The following is a 21,804-nucleotide window of genomic DNA, read 5'->3' as shown; positions in this document are numbered from 1 at the left end:
GTTGGAATGACTTTTCAGAAAAGTGGAACAGGATAGAACACAGACAGCAGCACGTATCTGTAGTAGGCCTGGGGTGATTAGGAGACTGGGGTACCGGGTACGGATGCTGGGAAAGGTACGGAGAAAAATCGAGATCTCTCTGCGGCGCAGAGCGCACAGAAGAGCACCCCCGGGGCTCAGCAGGCGAGCCCAGCAGGCGCGCCAGAGCCCCCTCCCCCAGTGCCAATCCCACCCCACCCCGAACTAGAGAAGGGGGATCGCGCATCCCGCCGGGGGTCACCGGGCCCTCGCAGGCTGCGATTGGACGCGCCGCTGCCAGGCACCCGCCACAAACACAAACGCTTGTGCGAGTCGAGGGCTTTAGCTTTTCTGCGTCCTCCCCTCCCCTCCGCGCTCCACGCCGGGTCTCTCTCTGCAGCTTGCTTTGGCTCCTTAGGACGGCGTGAGAGTTCCCGAAAACCTCGCGTCGCCGCCGCTTCGCGCCGCTCCTGCCCCAGCCTCTGCGCCTTCTCCCGAGCCCTCCGCTCCCGCCATGGGGCCAACGTGGGGCCCCTAAGAGTTGCCGCCTCTTAGCCGCGCGCTCCCTGGCGGGCCCGAGCCCCTGCGGGCGGGATATGGCTTAGGGCGCCAGAAGGGCCAGCCTAGAGGTGACGCGTAGGGGAAACGACGGCTCCCGGGGGTAAACGAGGCCAAACAATGAGTTTCCACAAGGAGGACGGAGTGAGCAGCCTGTGCCAGAAGGCGCTGCACATCGTCACAGAGCTGTGCTTCGCGGGCCAGGTGGAGTGGGAGAAGTGCTCCAGCATCTTCCCCCCGGACAGGGGCAGCCAGGGCGGCGGCAGCACAGGTAACCGGGGGAGGGCTCCGCTCGCGACCCCGCAGCCCCCCGGGACTGGCATGGGCTCCGGGCTCCCGGGTCCTGCGCCGGCCGCGCCGCGCCCGGGCATCTTTGGGATGCGGCGCCTTCCTGTCCTACCTCGCTCCTTCCTTCTCCGCGCCTGGTGACTTTGCGCGCGTGCTGTTTGGGTTTTGTCTCCTCGTCTCCGTCTGCCGGGCTTCTTCCGCGTCTCTGGTCCGCTCCTCGCCAGCCGGCACCGTCTCTCGCTCCCAGGCGCCCGCACCCCCCTCTCCCCGCGCTCTCCCACGCTTCCGATCGCCCTCCCGGAGCCGAGAGGCGAGCGCGGGCGGCGGCGCCGGGACGGTTCCCCGAGCGCTGCCCGCGGGGGCCGCTCGCCATCGGACTCCGGCTGCCCTCGCTCGTCCCGGGGAAGGGACCGGGCCGGAGAAAACGTGCTTGGGCGCCAAGAACCGCCAAGCAAACGGGGCTGCCTTGGTTCCCCGAGAGCAGAAAGGATCCCGATAGGGGCAACCCGCGACCGCAAACTGTGGAGCATGTGCCGGTGCCAGAGCTCTTTCACGTAATACATATGATTTTCCAGGGCTTCGTGATGCCTTTGGCGCAACAGCAGGGATTACTTCCATTTTTTTGAGGCGACAAGTAAGGCTCAGCGCAGATACAGAATTAAGTGGGAAGACAGGGAGGAGGTTATAAATCCCTTCCATTCACGCGCTCATACGCATCCCAACACACAGGCATCCTCTCTGCCCCTTCAGGAAACTTGCCAAAACCCTGAGTGGGCTCAAGAGCACAACGAGCAGCAGAACTCTGGAGGCGGAAAGAAGTCTCAGGTGACAGGTTTTTCTTAAAGAGGGTGGGGGGCGTATCAGAGCCAGTGTTTTGGTCATGCTCGGGGGAGAGGCGATTTGTGCAGCCTGTTGTGCTGTGGACGCGGGCGAGATAGATTTCGGGAGCTGCGGGCCGCGTGGTTTCAGGAGTCCCTTGTGAGAGGGTCACTTGTTGCTTCGGGAGACAAACTGGCTTCAGATTTTCGTCATCGGGCTGGAAGGTTGCCATTACTTCTGTAGTGCCTTGTTTCTTTCTCTCTTTGCTCTCCTGTCATTTTAGGACCGCGGAGGCCTTGGTGGGTTAAGGGTAGCCAGGGCAACAAGTAGAGCTGGACCTCAGCTCAGTGCGCAGCGCGACGGTGGAAAAGCCTGCGCGTTGGGAAGGAGGCGAGGAGCCCACTGTCAGTGATCCCCCAGCCGCCGCCACCACCAGAGGCAAAGGGAGAGGGGATGGAGGTGGGGAATCGGTGTGGCTTAGCTTTTACATACCATTATCTAGGTGGAATATCTGTCCTTGTGAAAAACCTCTGATCATGGCAACAGGAACCAAGAGAAGCTTCTATCTGCATTTGGCAGAACTGGAGAAGATGCCCTGGAGTGGAATGATGCATAATTGCTGCAGTGCATGTGCTGAGAACTTAGACATTTTGTGAATCGCAACAGACAATGAGCTTTTTTCCATTTGTTCAGTGGGTGTTACATTCCTAGGAAGTTATGAAACTGTATTCGTGGAAGGGGCTGAGTGAACACTGAGTATACGTGTCATGTGTACAGCTGCTAAGCATGAGGTAAACACTCCAAATAGTGAGAACTTAAAGTCCTTTGTGATGATGGAATAAGCTCCTCTGAAATGCCTTTGATGATACGCGCGCTAAAGATAAGACTCGGAGACAAAGCTGCAGTGGAAGAAATGAGAGTATTTAAGTTTGAAGACCTATACGTGGTCGTTTAATAGTTGATGCTGTGGATAAAAGTACTGATTTCCACCCCACACCCCCTCCTTCGTGATCATACACCAAGGATTGATTTCCTGGGTCTCGAATTGACTGATAATGAAGAAAATTTGAAGATTGGAAACCAAATACTAGCTCCTAAATCTTTTATCAATACACAACTAGCAGTTTGAGGTCAAACAATATATGAATTGTCTGAGCTTGCCAAAAGCAGAAGTAGTTGTAGCCCTAATTCCTCTCGGACTTCCCCTTGAGAGCAAAAAGTGGGCAAAAAATAGCCTAAAACAATCACATGGATATTTTTTCATCCTTAAGGGAAAATATATGCTATTCAAATAAGGTATTTGATTTAATATAAGACTATTTATTGAATGGTTATCACTAGAAAAGACATTCTACAAGATTGTCTAAGATATAAAGAGGCATAAGATTGATTTACATTCTCTATTTGTAAATTTGTACAATCATTGAAAGTAAAATACTCTAATCTGCAAATAAACTCCCAATACCAATAGAGAGCTATGAAATGGATTAAAGATTAGTTACCAAATCTTAACTTACAGTAATTAGCCACCCAGCCTCACTTTGTTCTTTAAAGTAGGTTTTTTTTTATAACATATGCACTTGTGCCCTTTATTAAAGATCCCTACATAACATACTTCCGGTAGGTGGTCCTACTTGTTTGTTTAATGAGAAAGACATAGTTGTAGGAGGACACGGACATTGAATGGTACAGTGGTTTTTTTACTTTAAATGTCTGTCAGCACTGCCTGCCCAGATGGTGTCAGTTACCCCAAAGGTGCGGTGACAGCTGCAGGTTTGCAGATTGTGTATATTTTTAGATTCCTTCACATAGGGGCAGAGGGAAAGAATGTCAGGTACAGTCCTCCCTTGGTATCCATGGGGTATTTGTTCCAGGAGCCCCTACAGATAACCAAAATCCATGATGCTCAAGTTCCTTATATACAGTGGTGTGGTGTTTGCATATAACCTAAAGCCACATCCTCCCATATCCCTGAACTCATCTCTAGATTACTTATAAAACTTAATGCAATGCAAATACTATGTAAATAGTTGCAAATGCAATGTCAATAGTTGCCCATAGGTGGCAAATTCAAGTCCCGCTACAGCAGTATTACTGTCTTGAGGATCAAACAAGCAAATTGACAGATCCTCTGCTTTAGTAAAATTTATGAAGCTTAACTGCAGATGACAACACCAGTTAATTTACTCTTTTGGAATAGTTTATTAGAGACTATTGAAGGCATCATTACTAGCACACTAGAAAGTTCATCATATGGAATTTCTTTGGAAAATCAAATTTTTGCAGTCATTCTACCACTGATTCTCCCTCTACCCCTAAATAGATAGTCTACCCACTAAGTCATTAACGTACAATATGATTTAGTATTAGAATACTTAGGGAAAATACAGAATAAGCAATTGGCCTTAAATGTACTGTGATGCAATATACGTAATAGTTTTTGAACTGGATTTGAGTTCATTTCCGGTCAGAATTTAATTGCTGCTCCATATCCAGATGCTTATGAGGTTTTCGGAAACCATGGTGATTGAAAGACATACCGCATAAATGCAGCTGATCAAACCCACCTAAGCTCACAGTCACATCACAGCTGTATAGACCTAACCATGATTTAAATATTTTAAATAAACTTTTAATTCATCAATGTTGTAAATTTGCATTTTTACACTTTTAATTTGGTACTGAGAATTCTAAAATAAAAATTTAAACACATTCTTCTAAATTCAGATATATGTTCTTCAGTTTCTTAGCTGTGGGGACAGGTAGGTGTATGGCAAACAATTTCATTGAAGTTACTGGACTAATAAGAAAAAAGACGGCTAAGTAAAAATTTTAATATTACATCATGATTTCCCCCGAGAATAAGTCTACCATAATTGTTTAAAATGAGGAGGGGGCTTCATAGGATTTTTTTCCTACAAGTATAAAGCAAATGATTACATAATTAATTTCATTTTTTTGTGTCTGAGTTTTACACATTCTAATGATTGTATGAAGAATTACAATTTAGAAACTTAGTAGAAAGTTTTCCTTGAGACTTACAGGTCTGAAACCTATAGTTGAACCACAAAGAATTCAAAACTATCAGCCCATCTGAAGAGCTATATGCCCTAGAGGGTTTTTTCTTCCCAGACATTGATACTCCACTGAAGAATGTCCAGTTCCTACTACTTCCAGTCTCATTTTTATATGATCATCAATGCACATTATTCTTAGTCTCATTTGCTTCAAAGGGAAATAGACAACTCCCTTGGCTTCAAAGGCCACGCAGGTATCAGCAAACATCTATTATTCCTCATTCTGAGATGTCAATATTTTGGCAGTATTGACAGGATTTTTTTTTTTTTTTTTTGCCGTAATCTTTCTCCCCCTTAAGACAAGTTGAGACCTATATTTCCTCTTTATATGAGCTGTGAATCTCTGAAATCTGATTCTTTCAAGAATGATTTAATATACAAAGTATATAGCTGTCCATTTCATTCTGATCACATTTTCTTTAAAAGCTAATCATTATTGTAGTTTTGTTTTATGGAAAGAAAAAGGCCATTATTTGGGATACATCTGCATTCATTTACAAATTTTTTTGGTACAAGATTATGGCAGAAAATAAACATTATCATAAATGTTTAATAAATGTCCAATGCCAATTAAAATAATCTATACTTTGAAAACATAATTGTGTTCTGATCTACATTTTATTCTGCTAATGGCATACATGTTAATTCAATAGACTAAACTTTTTAAGGGAAGTGGCTTATTTACTGTTTTATCCTCAGTGCCTGGAAAAATCTGTGGCTCCTTTAAGAATCTCAATAAACATTTGTTGAATGAATGAAAGAATGAATAACTAATTAACGTGTTTATCCTCAAGGAGCCTCAGTATACTTATTTGTATAGCAATGGGTGCGATTTAATAATCTCCAAATCCATTCTGAACCTAAATTGTATATATTTGTATCTTTGTCTACAGCGTCCAGTACATATCCTATGTAGGTATGCCTACCAGGTATTTAGCTTTCTGATAATGGCAAAAATTAGAGCACTCGAGGCATTTAAAAGGTAGGATATAATGGTCAACATACTCATGAAAAGGCAATTGAACATCGTATGGATGTCCATTGACTTTCCTCAGAGTGTGTTCAGGTAGGACTATGATCCATGGCTAAATTTGTAAATGTTACATAATAAAGGTATTGAGTTTATTAAAGTTCTAGAAAAGTGGGAATATATCAGCTAAATTGTTTTTTTGATAATTTAAAATTAGAAAAATAATTTATTAAAATCTCATCCGTTTTATTTTCCTACTATATTTTGACTAGGTTATGTAATTAGCAATCCATATTATTATTAAAATTCAACACTATGAGGCATTGGAGACAAAATACTACAATGGAAAAGAGCTGAGAGTCATTTGTTCAAAGGTCCCGAAGTATAATAGTATGGATGTTTCCAAGAAAATAGACCTCCTAATGAGGAGTGTTACTATTAAAGGTCAATGAATTATTTTGTTTGTTTCTAATCTGTACAATAGCAATTTCCTCTTTTGGTGGAATGCCCAACACTGACCAAGTTTAGAAACTGAATCCCTGACAGAAGAGATAGCTGCTTCTTATTATCTAAATAGGGTAATTTTTTTCCCTCATAATTTAATTACCCTAAGTGGCCACTAAAGCTGTAAGAGCTGACATTAAACATGGCTTAGGTAGACTATCAGAAAATATAACACTACATGTGTATAATATGTAACACAGTATACACACGCGCACACGCTCCTTCATGGAATGGTGCTGTGATGGCCTAAGAGCTAGAAGGCAGCATTATCAACAAGCGGTGGTGAGAGGAAAAAGGAACTGATATTAACCTTTATTTTTCACTCAGATGGATCCCGAAGTGTGTTATGATCTACTGTTTAATTCAACATTCTGTTATTGAATAGAGAACATTACAGTCAGTTTTAAAAGCCTTGTAAATATCAGCTTGTCCATACTGCAGAATGATTTTAATTAAACAATGAAGACTGTTATTTTCTCTTCAGTCTCCATTATTTCCTTAGTTCTGTTTCAGTAGTCACAGATTTATAGTCACAGACAAAGCAATATTAAGAAGCCTATTATCATCTCAAATATGTAACAGTATGAGTTGTTAATGTGAGAGGTGGTTTTAGTATTATACTTTTATTCAACAAATAGTTATTCAGCTTGTACCATGTGAAAACCACTGTGCTGGACATTAAAATGTCCTGGTACTAGTAATTAACTGTTGTGCATAGCTGTTCAAGTTAATGTAAAGGTGGAATTGATATACAGTCACAGATTATAAGTCATTACTCAATTATGAATATACATAAATATTTTAAAAATAAATTTGGATATTTCTTTTTTATTTAAATAGCTTTATATTTTATTTACTATTATATTATTTAATTATTTTATTTTGGTGGGGGGAGGTAACTAAGTTTGATTTATTTTTAGAGGAGGTACTAGGGATTGAACCCAGGACCTCAAGCATGCTAAGCCAGTGCTCTACCTCTTGAGCTATAACCTCTCCCTGGATATTTTAATACCATGTCTGGTACCATACTTGATACCATGTTTCATTGAATCTAAGATGTTGTTAATTATAAGATGCACCATTATTTTATATGGTATGAAAAAGGGGAAAAGAATGTTGTAAATGAAATTATGGCTTGATGCTTTCTTATCACATAGAATTTTTATTTTATACCTTACGTTTAACTGGCTATTATTTTGGTCTTCTGTTATGGGTGTCAGAATTACGCCCTATTATAGTAACACCGTATGAATAGTATGAGTAAGTTAACTGCAAAGATAATTAAAACTTTTCACTTTAGAGGCAGCTTTCCTCAGCTTTCTTTGAATAAGAGGTGCTGATCTGAGTTTTATGACTGCTCACTCTCTACAGAATGTTGCCATAAATGTGATCAGTCCTCAGGCAGCAATGGAGAAACAACCAAAGAAACAAAAGGCTTGGAATAGACATGAACTGAATTATAATTTCAGATTAGTTGAGAAATAACTTTTTGGCACATTTGAAAAAATTAAAGAACTAGAATTCTAAAATTTAAAAAAGTGATACAGAAAAGACACAGGATTATCAACTAAGGCAGCAGGAATTAGAATTGAAAGCACACCAATTGGTCTGTTCTTTCCTGCATCGTTATCTGCATGGGTAATAGGTAATTAGATCTAACAGAATGTACAATCCATGGTGATCAAGACTGTGCAAATGTTATGACCTAATCATATACTTCAGCAAAGTTCTATTTTGCTAAAAGTTTGAGGAATTGGCATTTTTTTGGCTTACTGTTTTCTGATGAAAGTGGTCTTTTTAGTGTTTTCAGAACTATGTCACTTTTTTGAGATATTAAGTCATGGTAAGAGTGACATCTTTATAGCTAAAAATGGGTCAGAGCTATCAAGTCAGTCAGACAGACAGATGTCTATAGATAGTGGTGGAAACAATTATCCATATATGCCAATGTGTGTGATGAAACCAGAGTTTGAGCAATTTTAAACCTGATTATTTTTGAATGTAATCTAATTTTTGTCAATTTCATGAACTGTGATTCTTACTGAGATAATCGCTCAATGAATGGCATATAATGGATTCTCTTTGATTATCCAGAGACATTGAAAGTCTGTGCTAGAGAGATCCTATTCCTCCAGTTTGCTTATTACAGTGGGTAACATCAAAGTCTTAGTGGAGAAGGCAATCCATGCATATTCATCACCCTGGCTCCCCAGTGGCTGGCCCCTTTCCTCCGGTGGCCTTCTCCTCCTCTCTCCGTTACCTTGGCTTTTATGGTCATGCCCAAACACTTGTCAACAGTGCTGTGTTAGAAGTATAAATTCAGATATCCCAATCTCCAATCCAAACCTGCTGTGCTTTTCTCTCTCTCATTGGGAAACTTCATGCACTTTTCTACTTCCTTGTGAATTCCCTGTCAATAAATACGGTGTCGTGCTTAGCATACATCATTTCATCCTTGCAATCACTTTCTTTTGAGTTTTATCACATTCGCCTGAGAGGGTAGGGGGTTCTCATTCATGGATAAATCAATCTTCTTCTCTGCTCATACACCAGAGAAACTGAATATTTAGGAGATTTTAAAACCAAGAAGACCGGTATCATTCTTAGTCTCCAATTTTCAAAAGAACCCTCAATTCTGACCAGACATCCCATGTTTTCCTATTCAGTTTTCTCCTGTTCTCTAAAGTTCAAACTTTTCCCACTCTTATTAAATACTTCAGATTATTCCCAAAGATCCCAAAATAAGTGGCTGTTGATCCTAACTCGTACTTTGTAGAGAACATTATAAACAAGAATTCACTTGACTTCCAGCCTATACCTATAAACTTACCTGATTCCAGAACCATCTCTTTCCTACAAGGAAAGAAGTGATCCAAACCGCTCACCTTTGCTTCAGAATCCATCCATTGTCACCTTTTATGAGACATTACAATTAATCTTTCACTCTGCTTAATTTCGTATCTCTTGGCTACTCACTCCATTCCATAAATTTTGAAACATGCTAAAATATATTGCACATACTAATAAAAACACCTCCATCAATTTCATGGGCTGCTCTAGTGCTGTCTCCTTCCTCCTTTCCTAAATACAGGTTCCTAAAGGAACTATCTTCATTCACAGACTCCAATTCCTTACTCCTATTTATCCATTAAATGGCGTCAATCTGGTTAACACAGCCTCTGCTTCACTAGTCTCGTCGAATTCACTAATGACTTATTTGTTCAAGTTAATGGTTACTTGTCAATTCTTGTTTTAATTAAACTTATTTTAACTTTTTATACTGCTTACCACTTCTTAAAAATACTCTTTTCCAGACTTCTATGAAAACACGGTGATCTCATTTTTTTCATACATCTGCTCTTTCTTGGTCTTCAATGTGCATTCTTTGTTCCTTCAAGTTCTCTGTCTTTCAGTATTGGTGCACTCAGGGTTCTCTGGAGTTTTTAATCTTCTCTTTCATGGGTTCAGATTCTACTATTTGAGAAATTCCTCCAGTTTTATCTTGAGTGGCAATCATGTGTGACCAACACCTTATTCAAAATTTCTGCTTGTGTGAACACAAGTGCTCCCACCCCAGTTCAGCTAAAGGTGAAGTCCTGGTTTTCCTTACTTTAATCCTGTTCATCTCCCAGCGAGTCCTGTTCTGGTCCTTCAATCTTTATACTTCTTCCCTAGAACTTTTAATTTCCCAGTTATCTCCAGAAATCTATTATTTTTCTCATTTCAGCAACCCTTGTTCAGAGCCACTGTGATCTCATACGGATGACTACCATAATCTGTTAACTACTTTTCCTTTTCTAATCTGGCCTCCACTCTTCTGCCTAGCCAGAATATTTCTGAAATATATATCCAACCATTTCAAAACCTTGACTTAAAAATGTTTCTGGGACTGCTTATTTTAATTTGAACTAAGTCCAAACTCATACCATCCCCCATGTCACAGTTAAATGTTGAATCATAATCATAAAAAAATCATTTTAGACACTTTGATGAATTTTGATCTCACAGATCCTCCCTTCATCTTTTGATAGTCAGATTCTTAGTAAACAAATTTTGTTGAAAAAAATAATCATAAAGACCTAAGAATTAAAGTCTTGGTTTTGTTTTTTAAAAATATTTTTAAATAATTAGTCATGATTGAAGTAATAAGCAATGTAGAACTATGTAATACAGTAAGCTTGTTTTTATAATTTTAGTTTTATTTTTCTGGGTAAGATTCTAATTCATAGAAGTTCTTTTACTTTTTGCTGTTGTAGGGAAATCCCTTTCCCCCTTACTTTGCATTTCTAGATGGAAGGAGCTACAAGAGAGGAATAATCATAGAATCTTGGCCCATCCCATCTCTAAGAAATGACTTATCTATTTCTTCCTTTTTTGGGGCATAAGCTTGATACCCTCAGGAAAGAACTATTCTCTACTCTTCATTATAGTAAACCTTACAGGGTCAAGTGCCCATGGGGAACACCGATGGTTGTCCAGCCAGGCCTGTGACTGTACGGGCAAGTCCACAGTTAATTCAAGGTGATGTGCTGGCAAGTTCACTTTCTGATAGACCTAAGCTGATGTTTCCTGGTATTTTAATCTCTACCTGTGTCTCTCAGTTGTTCTGAGCACAAATGGGTAGGAAAATAGAATGGTATTTATTAGCTTCTGAAACATTAATATTTACTTAGAAATTTTGGTCTCCATTATAAACAAATTCATTCCTTTCAATGCCATACATACAGCAGTAGAATCACTTTTCTTCTTAGTGATCTGTGAATCAGCGTTCAATTCATACTCAATCCATACCCACGCCTCTTTTCCCCTAGATACTCTTGTTTAAAGAAAAAAAAGATCATTGATAATAGTGGCAACCCATTGTTGTACTTATTATGCAAATTATGATGCTAAATAATTTACATACATTTTCTATATAAACCCCACAACATTCTGATGAAATAAACATTCCCCTATTTTACTGAGACTGTTATTAAAGTCCAAACAATTTGCCCAAAGTCACACAGTGGTGGAGTTGACATTTGAACCCAGGTCTGAATGGTTCCACAGTATGTTATACCATTTTCCTAGAATAAGGATTTTTGCATATTTCCTTCATATCGCTCAATTTTTAGTTATCCAGCCACCTTGAAATTCACAGGCATTTGCATATCTTTTCAGATACTTCCCAAAGTATGTATTCAGTAGCTCCATAAATGTTTTTGAACATGTGATACACACTGAACACTAAAAATAAAAAGGAATAAAGGGAGTGAGTGTATTGGTAGGATGAGAGCATTTGGAGAGCAAAATATGTAAACATCCACAATTCCTTATCCCCAATTATGAAACCTCCAAACCTCTGGAAACTGAAAATTATGTTGTAAATTATCCAGTTTGGCACCAGCACCTTACCTACATTGGTTTGGCATTAAGCTGCCTACAGTTTCAGTTTCAGATTCAGTGTGACTAATCTGTACATTTTATTACAGATATATTAATGTATTTGGTTACTAGATGTTACCCTAGATAATGTGTACCCTACTACCTTTCTGATATCCAAAAGCAAATAATAATAATTTTGAAACACATCATGTGTCCAACATTTGGGATAAAGGCTTTTAGGCCAATGAATCATTACAGCACTCGTGCTATGGTGGTGGGTGTGCTTTAAAAGCCCTTAGAACAAAGGAGAACGGGAGAGCTTCAGAGGAGAGGTGCTACTCGGTCTAGTTAATGAAGCATGAATGTAGATTTGCCAGGCAGCCAGATGAGAGGAGAAAATGCGCTGGAGCTGCTTGAAACAGCCTGAACAAAATCATGAGAGAGTAATTAGTGATCAGGGGAAGGAGGGTGGCAGAAGAATGGCATTGGATCAATAGTCAAATCAGAAAGACACTGAGAAATGCCATGCAAAGTTCGGATTTGAACCCAGATGGCTAAGGGGTGACCTGGGAAGATGTCAGTCTTAAAGAGGTAGGTTGACCATCTGAGTTGCCAGACTACGACAGTTTATTCCCACTACCCTTGTATGGTTTATAGCACAGCCTTTCACTTTCAAAAGTGACTTGACTTGAATGAAATATTTTATGACCCACATTAGTGAGAAGGGAGGTGTGATATTGTGTGTATATGTATAGCCTTTGTCCACAGTTCCTGACTCACAGCTCCCAGAACTCTTGGAATTTCCTTAGTGATGAGAGTCATAAAAGCGTCCTGTTAGGTTGATAAGGTGACTTTTGGACTCAACCTAAGGAGAGGGACTGGCTTCCAGCAGAATCAACCATATGATTAGAGGTTTGGAATTTTCCTTCCCACCCTTGCTACTAATAATCTCCAGGGGCGGGAGGTTGAATCAGTCACCAGTGGCCAGTTATTTACTCAATCATGCCAGTGTAATGAAGCCTCCATAAAACACCAAAAGGATGGGGTTTGAGCACTTCTGCGTTGAACATGCAGACATTTGAGGACATCATGCTTTCAGAGGGCATGGAAACTCCATGCCCTTTTCCCATGCATCTCTTGCATCTGGCTGTTCTCAGTTATATCCTTTTGTAATAAATTGGTAATCCTTTTATAATATATCCTTTTATCTTTTTGTAATAAACTGATAAATAAGTGAGTTTCCTGAGTTCTGTAAGCTGCTCTGGCAAATTAATCAAACCCAAAGAAGGGGTTGTGGGACCCTCCAGTCGGTAGCTGGTTGGTCGGAGAAGAATCTGATGCTACCTGTGGGAGGGTAGTCAGCAGAACGGAGTGGAAAGAACATGCAGTTGGTGTCCAGAGAACTGTTAGCGGTGTGGGGACTCCCCCTCCCCCCACTACACACAAGTTGAAACTGGGTCAAAGAACCTAAAAATGGGAGCATTTCAGTCATAGACTGAAAACTACTTCTCTCCTTTCTTCTAACCCACATTGTCCAGCAGTTTCCTTATGTCTTGGCTTTGGCTCCAGCTGGGTAGAAGTTAGTTTGTGAAAGAAGTTAATTGAGTTAAAATGTCCAGGAAAATCTAATGTAAGTGAAACTGAAAATACATGAAGATTATAAAGCCATCGTTGTAATATTTATTCCTCCATTTTAAAATGAGTTAATAATTAAGAAACACATTAATTATATATTTTTCTCTTTTCCTCAAGCTTTGATGCCAATGAATAATTTTAAAAAGTAAAAATAAACTATAAAATACAAAATACGATCACACATTCCTCATCAATGGAATATAAATGGAAAATATATTCAAGGCAGCTTCAGTAAGCAATGGAAAAATGAAGAGAAACATTGGTGTCTATGGATCATAGCATGTCAAAATTAATTTTTATTCTTATGATTAAGGAGCAATAAAAACTTGGAATCATTTCAATTTCTGAATGGATTTGCATTAGCTGCAAGTTGAGAATTTAGCCAGAACCATTTTATCTTACTAATCACGGAAATGTAAATTGAAACAACCTATCATTTCCCCATCAGATCAAGATTAAAATACAGCAATATTTCTCCAAAATTGTCAGAACTGGTAAATTTATATGATGTTTTATTAGTCAGTCTTTTTGGAAATAATTTAGTAAAACTAAATATGCACGTATGACCCTGCAGTTCTATCTTTAGATACTTACCTTAAAGAAACAGTCCCCAGATAGCAGGGACAAGGGGACAAGAAGGTAGCTGTGCTGTAATAGCAAATATTGGGCATTATCCAAATATCTTTTTTGATGAAGTATTATGGAGTGCTGTGACATGAAGTTAGACCTTAAGTATTGCTGAACTTAAAAAAATAAGCAAATTGAATAAAGAAAGATGCAGTAATCATTTATATAAAAGTGTATTAAATCGTTCTACCTGGGTACTTAGGAGATTTTTTAGTTTATTAGTGCTTGAGCGAACAGACAGACATAGCACCAAGCTGAGGTCCGTGGTTGCTTTGCCTTGTCCGCGGGACCTCCTGGGTCTCCGGTGGTGGTTAAAGGGAACTGGGTTTGTTCTTTAGTTTGCTAGGCCTGCCGTAGCCTAGTGCCACAGACTTGGCGGCTTCAACAGCAGAAACTTACTCCCCGGAGTTGTGAAAGCTGCAAGTCTGAGATAAAGGTGTCAGAATAGCTGGTTGCTTCGGAGTCCACTTCTCTTTGGTTTATAGGTGGCTGCTTCCTCCCTGGGTCTCCAAGCGGTCTTCCTCCTGTGACGATCTTTGTCTTCATCTGCTCTTACAAGGACACCAGTCACACTGGATAAGGGCTCATCCGTATGACCTCATTATGCCTTCATTACTAATTTAAAAGGCCCCGCCTCCAAATGCAGCCACATTCCCAGGGACCGAGATCAGGGCTTTAACATAACGCATTTGGACAGGGTGGAGGAACGGACACAGTTCAGCCGATCCCTGTATCCCTAACATCTTTGTTTAAAACAAAAGATATTGGATTCATATTTGACCATGATGTTAAACAAAGTTGTAAAAGAAAAGTATAAGCTTATCTAAATCTAGAAAAATTTCCCTTCATGGGAAATCCATTTGTCTTCCGAACTTTGAGAATGCTGTAGCGCCAGATGGCTAACGTCGGTTATTCTAGGAAGGTGAAAACGAAAGTGATAGGGGGATATTATTAACATTTTTGAAAGGATTTTACTTTTTAAAACAGTTGTAGATGTGCAGAAAAATTGGGGAAGATAGTGCAGCGTTCCCATACTCCCCACACCCCCTTTCTCCTGTTATTAATGCTTTGCAGTAGCATGGTACATGTCTCACAGCTGATGAACTAGTGTGGATACATGCTGACTAACGTCCATACTTTATCCAGATTTCCTTAGTTTTTACCTAATGTCCTTTTTTTTTTTTTTTTTTTTTTAATTCCATCTAGGATACCACATTACATTTAGTTGTCATGTCTTCTTAGTCTTTCTGGGCTGTGACACTTTCTCAAAATTTCTTTTTTGACAACATAGGCAGTTTTGAAGAGTACTGGCCAGGTATTTTGTAGAATGTCCCTTTACTGGAATTTGTCATAAATTTTTCTCATGATTAGATTCAGGTTATTGGGTTGGGGAGGCAGACCACAGAGATAAAGCGCCATTCTCAGCACATCCTGTCAAGGGTACGACATGATTGGGCACTGCTGATGGTCACCTTGGTCACCTGGGGGAGGTTAGTATTTTTCAGGTTTCTCTTCTGTAAAGTTACACCTTTTTTTACCCCTTTGCAATGAGCATATATTAATTTGTAATTATTTTTAAGTAAGAATATTTTAAACATACTTAGGTAACAAGTCATTAACTAATTTTGGACTTTAGCAATTAGGAGCATGCAAGCTTATTAGAAAGGACCTAGGGAGCTTGAAAATACAGCTAACTGTGTACCTATTCTCTCTTAGCAAGGTGTTATTCTCATTTAGACCATAGAAAGCAGTTTATATGCACATATTTAACATTATTACCTGCTCAGAGCACAGGGAGTTTGCATCTTTAGATCAAAAGTGAAGCTCACAGAAGCCCTGCTTGTTCTATACAGATTCAGAGCTTCTTAAGCTTCATGACTTCAAGGCAGGTTACAGATAAGTAGCCTTCATTTTGCATTCTTGGACCCCTTTTACTGTTCCTGGAAATTATGTGTACATATCATGCTTTTGTTGTACACAACTGGAAACTTCCTGGGGTGAAATTTTTCAAACATCTCCATTGTGAATTTTCAAACATAATTATTATTTCCTCCTTACAAATAGAACTTAAGTAAATTTTTGGAACTCTAAATCAGCAAACTATTACTAATACCCATAATGTAAAATTATGTCACCATTACTGCCTTATAATGTGTACTGTCAATGACTTTTTTTTTTTTTTTTTTTTTTTTTTGCGTTGTAATTTTTCCAGACATTTCAGTCAGCCTGTTAGCAGTCGTTGTCAGCTTTTGTGGCCTGGCCTTGTTGGTTGTCTCACTTTTTGTCTTCTGGAAGTTGTGCTGGCCTTGCTGGAAGAGCAAACCCCTGGCTTCCAACGTCAGCACACTCCCACCGAGCGTTTCAAGTGCTCCTACTGAAGTTTTTCAAGAGACTGAAGAGAAGAAAGAAGTTAAAGAAAATGGAAAGCCAGCACTAAAAGCTATTGAGCCCGCAATAAAAATCAGCCACACTTCCCCTGATATCCCAGCAGAAGTCCAGACTGCTTTAAAAGAACATTTAATTAAACATGCACGTGTGCAGAGACAAACTACTGAGCCGACATCTTCATCCCGGTAAGGAAGGATCAAAATAGATAAAACTACTTGTGGGGCGTGTGTGTGTATGTGTGTGTGTGTGTGTTGTATGTGATTTCCTAAGAGAGAAAAACTGAGGTGGGAAAGGAGAAAAGAAAAAGACCAACAGAAGAAATGAGAAAGACACAGGAAGCAGATAATAGAATAAGGAGGGAATGGGTGGGACAGAATAAGTAGGGATGGAGAGAGAAACTGAAGACAAAGACGCCAAATAGAGAGCAGTACCGTGAAAGGGGCTTAGGGGAATTTGAGGTCTCATTAAAACCATCTAACTAGAGATCATTGTTTATTGACTCTTTCCTTTGAAGTCTTTGCAGTCTTTCAATTTAGTTTAATTCAGCCAATCAATATCAAGAAAACAGCCAGGGATTTCATGCAATCACCCAGAAATTTACAGTCAAAACTGAGTAACAGAGACTAATGTTTAGTCTACAGTGGTTTAGCGCCTGTACCATAAACTGCTGGAAAATTTCATTGCTTATTTGGGCTCACATAGACCAAGCCCTTATCCTGGTCAGAGTATGGTAAGTTCCACAGGAGTGTCAGTGAGTATCCTGGACATACCAAGGAGTGTACACAGCAGGAGGGGAGGGGGAACCCTCCTTAAGGAGACACATTTTAAGGATGTACATTTTAACTTAGCCTGGAAAAATCAGCAGGAATTTGCTTGAATGAAAATAATTTGCTATAGTATATTTCAAATGATGTTAACTATAAAGGAAAAAAGAAGATTCTTGTAAAAAGCCATTTTTTTCTACTAAAGTATGGTCTTTAATCTTTAAAATGAAAAACAACATGTTAGTAGCAGTGTTTCTCTGATTCCCAGAATAGCAAGTAGTTTTACTCTAGGACAGGGTGAAAAATCAGTGGTAATGGGAATTAAGTGCTGTTTCCTGCTGACTAATGGACTTCCTAATCTTACCTTGCTGCCTCTAAATCAAAGATGCATTCATGCTTTTCTGACACGACTTACTTTTGTGGGTCTGGAAGTCAATCAGATTGAAAAACTGCCTGGGTCATGTTTGGTACTAGGATTGAAAGATTATTCACTGTATCTTTTATAAATAAAACAGGATTGTATCTACAAATAAATCCTTTTCTTTCTGAAATAAATTCCAGAGGAATAAGAATAATTGTTACTTTGGGATAAGGAGGATGGGGAGGTGTTACACTTTTCTCAGCTATTTAAATTTTATAACCAAGATATGCTTCATATTTAATTATTATTTTGACAAGTTTTCCTGAGCAGTGGCATCTAGGCATTTAGGTTTATTTGTGTGTGTGTGTGTGTGATTTTTACATCATATGGTCCAGTATACATTAATTGAAATTTATTTATTATTGATATTTAACTATAAAATAATTATCCCATGTGTCACTTTTTTTATATTTAAAGAAAAAACTACTTTAAAATTATCTCCTGTGGTTACTTGATTATTGCTGCTATTGCAAACGATGGCTAAATATGATGTTTAACAAAGCCTTAATATACTCATCAATTTCAGGGTAAAAATGTTTAAATAATCTACAGAACATTTAAAAAATATTGGTAACAGCTATGACTATGTATCAACTTAGCATTCAGAATAATTCAACTCTTTTAGTTGGTTAAGTGCACCCCACAAAAGGACTCTCAATTTATGAAAGCAAATTGAGGTAAGCTATGAGAGTAGCTTGCCATTCTTTGCTCAAATTTTTTTCGGAAACCTCAGAAAAACAAAGTACTATCTCCAAAATAGTATCTGTTGAATGTAAACATACAGTTTATCTGATGATCCCTAGCTATGGGAGAATGAAAAAATTCATACTGAGAACACATGTGTGAAGACTTGGTTTTGGATACAGAATTGGTTTCTAGAAATAAAACACAATAGGAATGACAACACATCATTCTGTCCCTGGATTTCTCAGTAATTATGTGAAATTGAAGAAATCAGAAGAAAACCTGTTTCTTTCAACCTTAAAAAACAAAATTGATTGTGCTTGTGTATCTCATATTTTCTGAGCGAAAAAGTGGAATACAAATTCATAGTTTTGCTAGAACTTTGATACCATTTCATCGGTTTCTTTGAATTTCCTTGTTTATGAGTGGCTGGGGAAGGAAGGAAAAAAAATGTATAGTTTTTGAGTGCTTGCAACTTAGTCACTATGGCAGACACTCTTCCTGATAATCTTCTGGCAACCTGCATGAAATGTTATTAATTATCCCTATGACTTGTGAGTTAACTGAAGCCCAGAGAGATTTAAAACATTGCCTACAGCCATACAGCTGGTGAAAGTTAGAATTCAAATTTATCCAGATTGATGGAACACAATTTAAGAGTTAAAGCCAAGAGGATATGGTTTTTCACAACCAAAGATGGTTATGAGGTCTGCTGAGGTCAGGTAGTTGGGAGGCTGGAAAATGAGGACACCTTCCTGCTCATCCTGCTCAGTCAGAAATCTGGAATTATATGTGGTTATCATGAATGACTACAGTTATGGTTTTAATCTATTTGGCCTTGGGATGAATTCCTTGCAGAAAACTTGATTGTTCCCAGTTCTCAAAAACCTTTATCTACATTAATTACATCATCATACTAAAAATTACCTTTATATGGAGAGGAAGGGGAAATTACCAAGTTTATTATGCAGACACAGAGATTGCGGGTACATTATTATGAATCAGATTGTTCTGCTCAAATGCTAACTTTTCATTGCAGTGTAGTGAAATCAAACAACCTCCACCCCACTGCCACACACAATAAATTTAACTTTAATACTTGGTTTCCTCACCTTATTAAGATATCTCAGCTCAAGTTTGGTGTTGAAACTCCCTTTTATTTGGTTCAGACAATAAATGACAGACATCATATTCCCTCAGGTTTTACTTGTCTCTTTAGTTAAGAGACATCCTGATTAATTAACAGCATTGCTGGAAACTGCCACATTTCCCATATTCTCATCTTGCTTTTCGAATACTGGGACAGTTAACCCCATCAGCGTACTGGCAGTCAGTCAAACAACCCAACAGGTGTCTGTGTATTTCTTACTATTAATATTCTTCTATTAACAATCTTGATTGATTGTTCATTCATCTAATAGCCTTGCTCAGTTGATATTAATGGCTAGATATGAAGGCGCAAAACCCACAAAGTGACCAGCAAGACCTCCCAGGCTTTTGTGCTTCTGTAAAATGGCTTGCTTCTAGGAAAACAAAACTTAGTCCTAAGATTCCATTGGTTCCCAAAAGCTCACTCCTGATTGGCCCATTTCTAACACCTCATTTGCATTTACCCCTAAAATTCCATTGGTTTCTGAAAGCTCACTCCTGATTGGTCCATTTTTAACACCTCATTTGTATATGGCACAAACTTAATTGAAATCTAAAATCCTATAAAAGTATATATAAACCTACAGATGGGGTCCAGAGCTTGGAGTGTTAACTCCTCTGGGCCTGCTGGCTTAATAAACCTGAGTTCTCCAACCCTCTGAGTATCCCTTGGTCTCTTGACAGGATATTCAGGTTTCTGTAACAGATATAGTCAGTATATTCTGCATACTCTCCACTTTGCAAATTCTAGGAAACTAGAAAAAAAGTCACATCATAATGCAGAGAGAGAAGACACCATCTTCAATTTAAGGAATTACAAGTACAAACTGTGTGGTGGAGAATGTGGAATTAATAGAATAGAAAAATCACTTCTAGCTGAGGCATGGAGAAGGGCCATTAAACTGAGGCCACAGAAAACTAGGAATGCATCTAAATACCAATTGGAAGAGGATATGCATTCCAGATGGAAGCATTTTATGTGAAAAGACACGGAAGAGGAAATCATGCTACGAAAACACCAAGTAAATTACCTTGATTGGAAAACAGAGGTCAGTGGAGGAATAATGGAAGATAAAGTCAGCTAGTGTTAAAGTCTGGGGAGGCCTTGCAATCATGGCCAAGATGTTCAAAGTCTGTTCTGTCAAAAATATTTTCAACAGAAAAGTCCCTTGGATAAAGAGCGGTGTGTTAAGAAAATTAATTTGGCAACAATTTATAGGACACTGTAGAAAAAAGACATCTATTATGAAACTAATTTAGTAGGCCAGGTATGATCAAAACCAGGAAGTTACAAACAGCAACAAAAAGAAACCTGCGAAAAATTATAAAGGAAGAATCTCAGATCTCTTATAAAAAGAATTCAGTGACATTACAGTCATTCTAAGTCTAGTCCAAACCTATTAAAAGTCTGACAATCAAACTGTAAAAATCTAATGACACCGAGCTCCCATTATAATATTTCGGTTCCATATTGCCCCACACATACAGCTCCATGCTGCTTTGTTAGGCAGAGAACCTGCCGATTTCACTTCTGTATTGCTCTTGACAGCTAGACAAAGCACTGTAGGAACAAGAGGGTATATTTGTTGATTTAAAAAAATCAGTAAGTGAATTTGATGACTGCATCTTATCTTCCCAAGTGGATCTCTCATGGTTACCAGTTAGAAGGGGGCTTGGTCCTTTTATCATCTTGCTATAGACCTCAACTCTCTGTCTCTTTGCTTTTGCTCAGACTGCTTCCCTCGTCTAGAGTGATACCTCTTTTTTGTAATCTACTGTAAGATCTTCAAGGAAAATGCATCTGCGAGTACCTTTTCTGTCCCATTATAAGCTATTGTCCTTTATTATTTAAAGCCGTAGCTACAATCTAGCAGTAACATTGAGCTCTAGTTGTTTGCCAAACCTGAGATGCTAAGTTCTTGGAGAACAAGGCTGTATAACCTGCTTTAAGGTGCTCCTAATTTCCATCAATGAGTAGGTGCATAAAAAGCAGCACGTGGTTTTGATTGATTGATTGATTATCTCTCCACTTTTCTTCCTTAAAGACAGCATTGGGTGGTGAGGTAAACAGTGCTAATATTAAGAAGAGGTTAATGATGATACACTCCCAAGGATGAGTATAAGGACCAATTGTCTGTGTAGTCGTTAATGGTATGAAATGAGGTGACTTACAAATGGCAAAATAATTTGAGAAATTTTGTAAGTTAGCCACTGTTAGAGAGGATTCTAAGTATCTACAAAAAGTAATTAGGGGTCCTAGCGGCAGATCCAACTGAACACGAACAAAAAGCAGGACATGCAAGGAGATCATTGACTCAAGTGTGCTGATGGATTTACAATGAGCTGTGTTTGCTTAGAAAAGTAATTCTTCAAATCATTACACATAAAAGTTAGAAAGGACACTTAATATACATTGTTATAAGAGAAATGAAAAATGATGTAAAAATATATAAAACTGGATTGTGAAGTTTTCTTTAAGAGATTTTTTTTAGTTAAATTATTCTCAAGAGATAGCAAAAATTACAATTTTCATTCCAA

The 21,804-nt window shown here is 38.9% G+C and overlaps 1 protein-coding gene across 1 annotated transcript in view; it reads left to right on the top strand.

Moving 5' to 3' along the window:
* Positions 1–340: 340 nt before the first annotated feature.
* SYT10 (synaptotagmin 10) overlaps positions 341–21,804 on the top strand; it is a 57,534-nt gene continuing 36,070 nt past the window's right edge. The window contains exons 1-2 of the mRNA XM_010981931.3: positions 341–847; positions 16,073–16,433. Coding sequence (XP_010980233.1) covers positions 697–847; positions 16,073–16,433 — 512 coding nt within the window. The 5' untranslated portion in view covers positions 341–696. The remainder of the gene's footprint in view (positions 848–16,072; positions 16,434–21,804) is intronic.

The sequence above is a fragment of the Camelus dromedarius genome, chromosome 25, assembly GCF_036321535.1.
Source record: "Camelus dromedarius isolate mCamDro1 chromosome 25, mCamDro1.pat, whole genome shotgun sequence".
Taxonomy (NCBI): domain Eukaryota; kingdom Metazoa; phylum Chordata; class Mammalia; order Artiodactyla; family Camelidae; genus Camelus; species Camelus dromedarius.
Note: the sequence above shows the minus strand (reverse complement) of the source record. Positions and strands in the feature narration are given on the sequence as shown.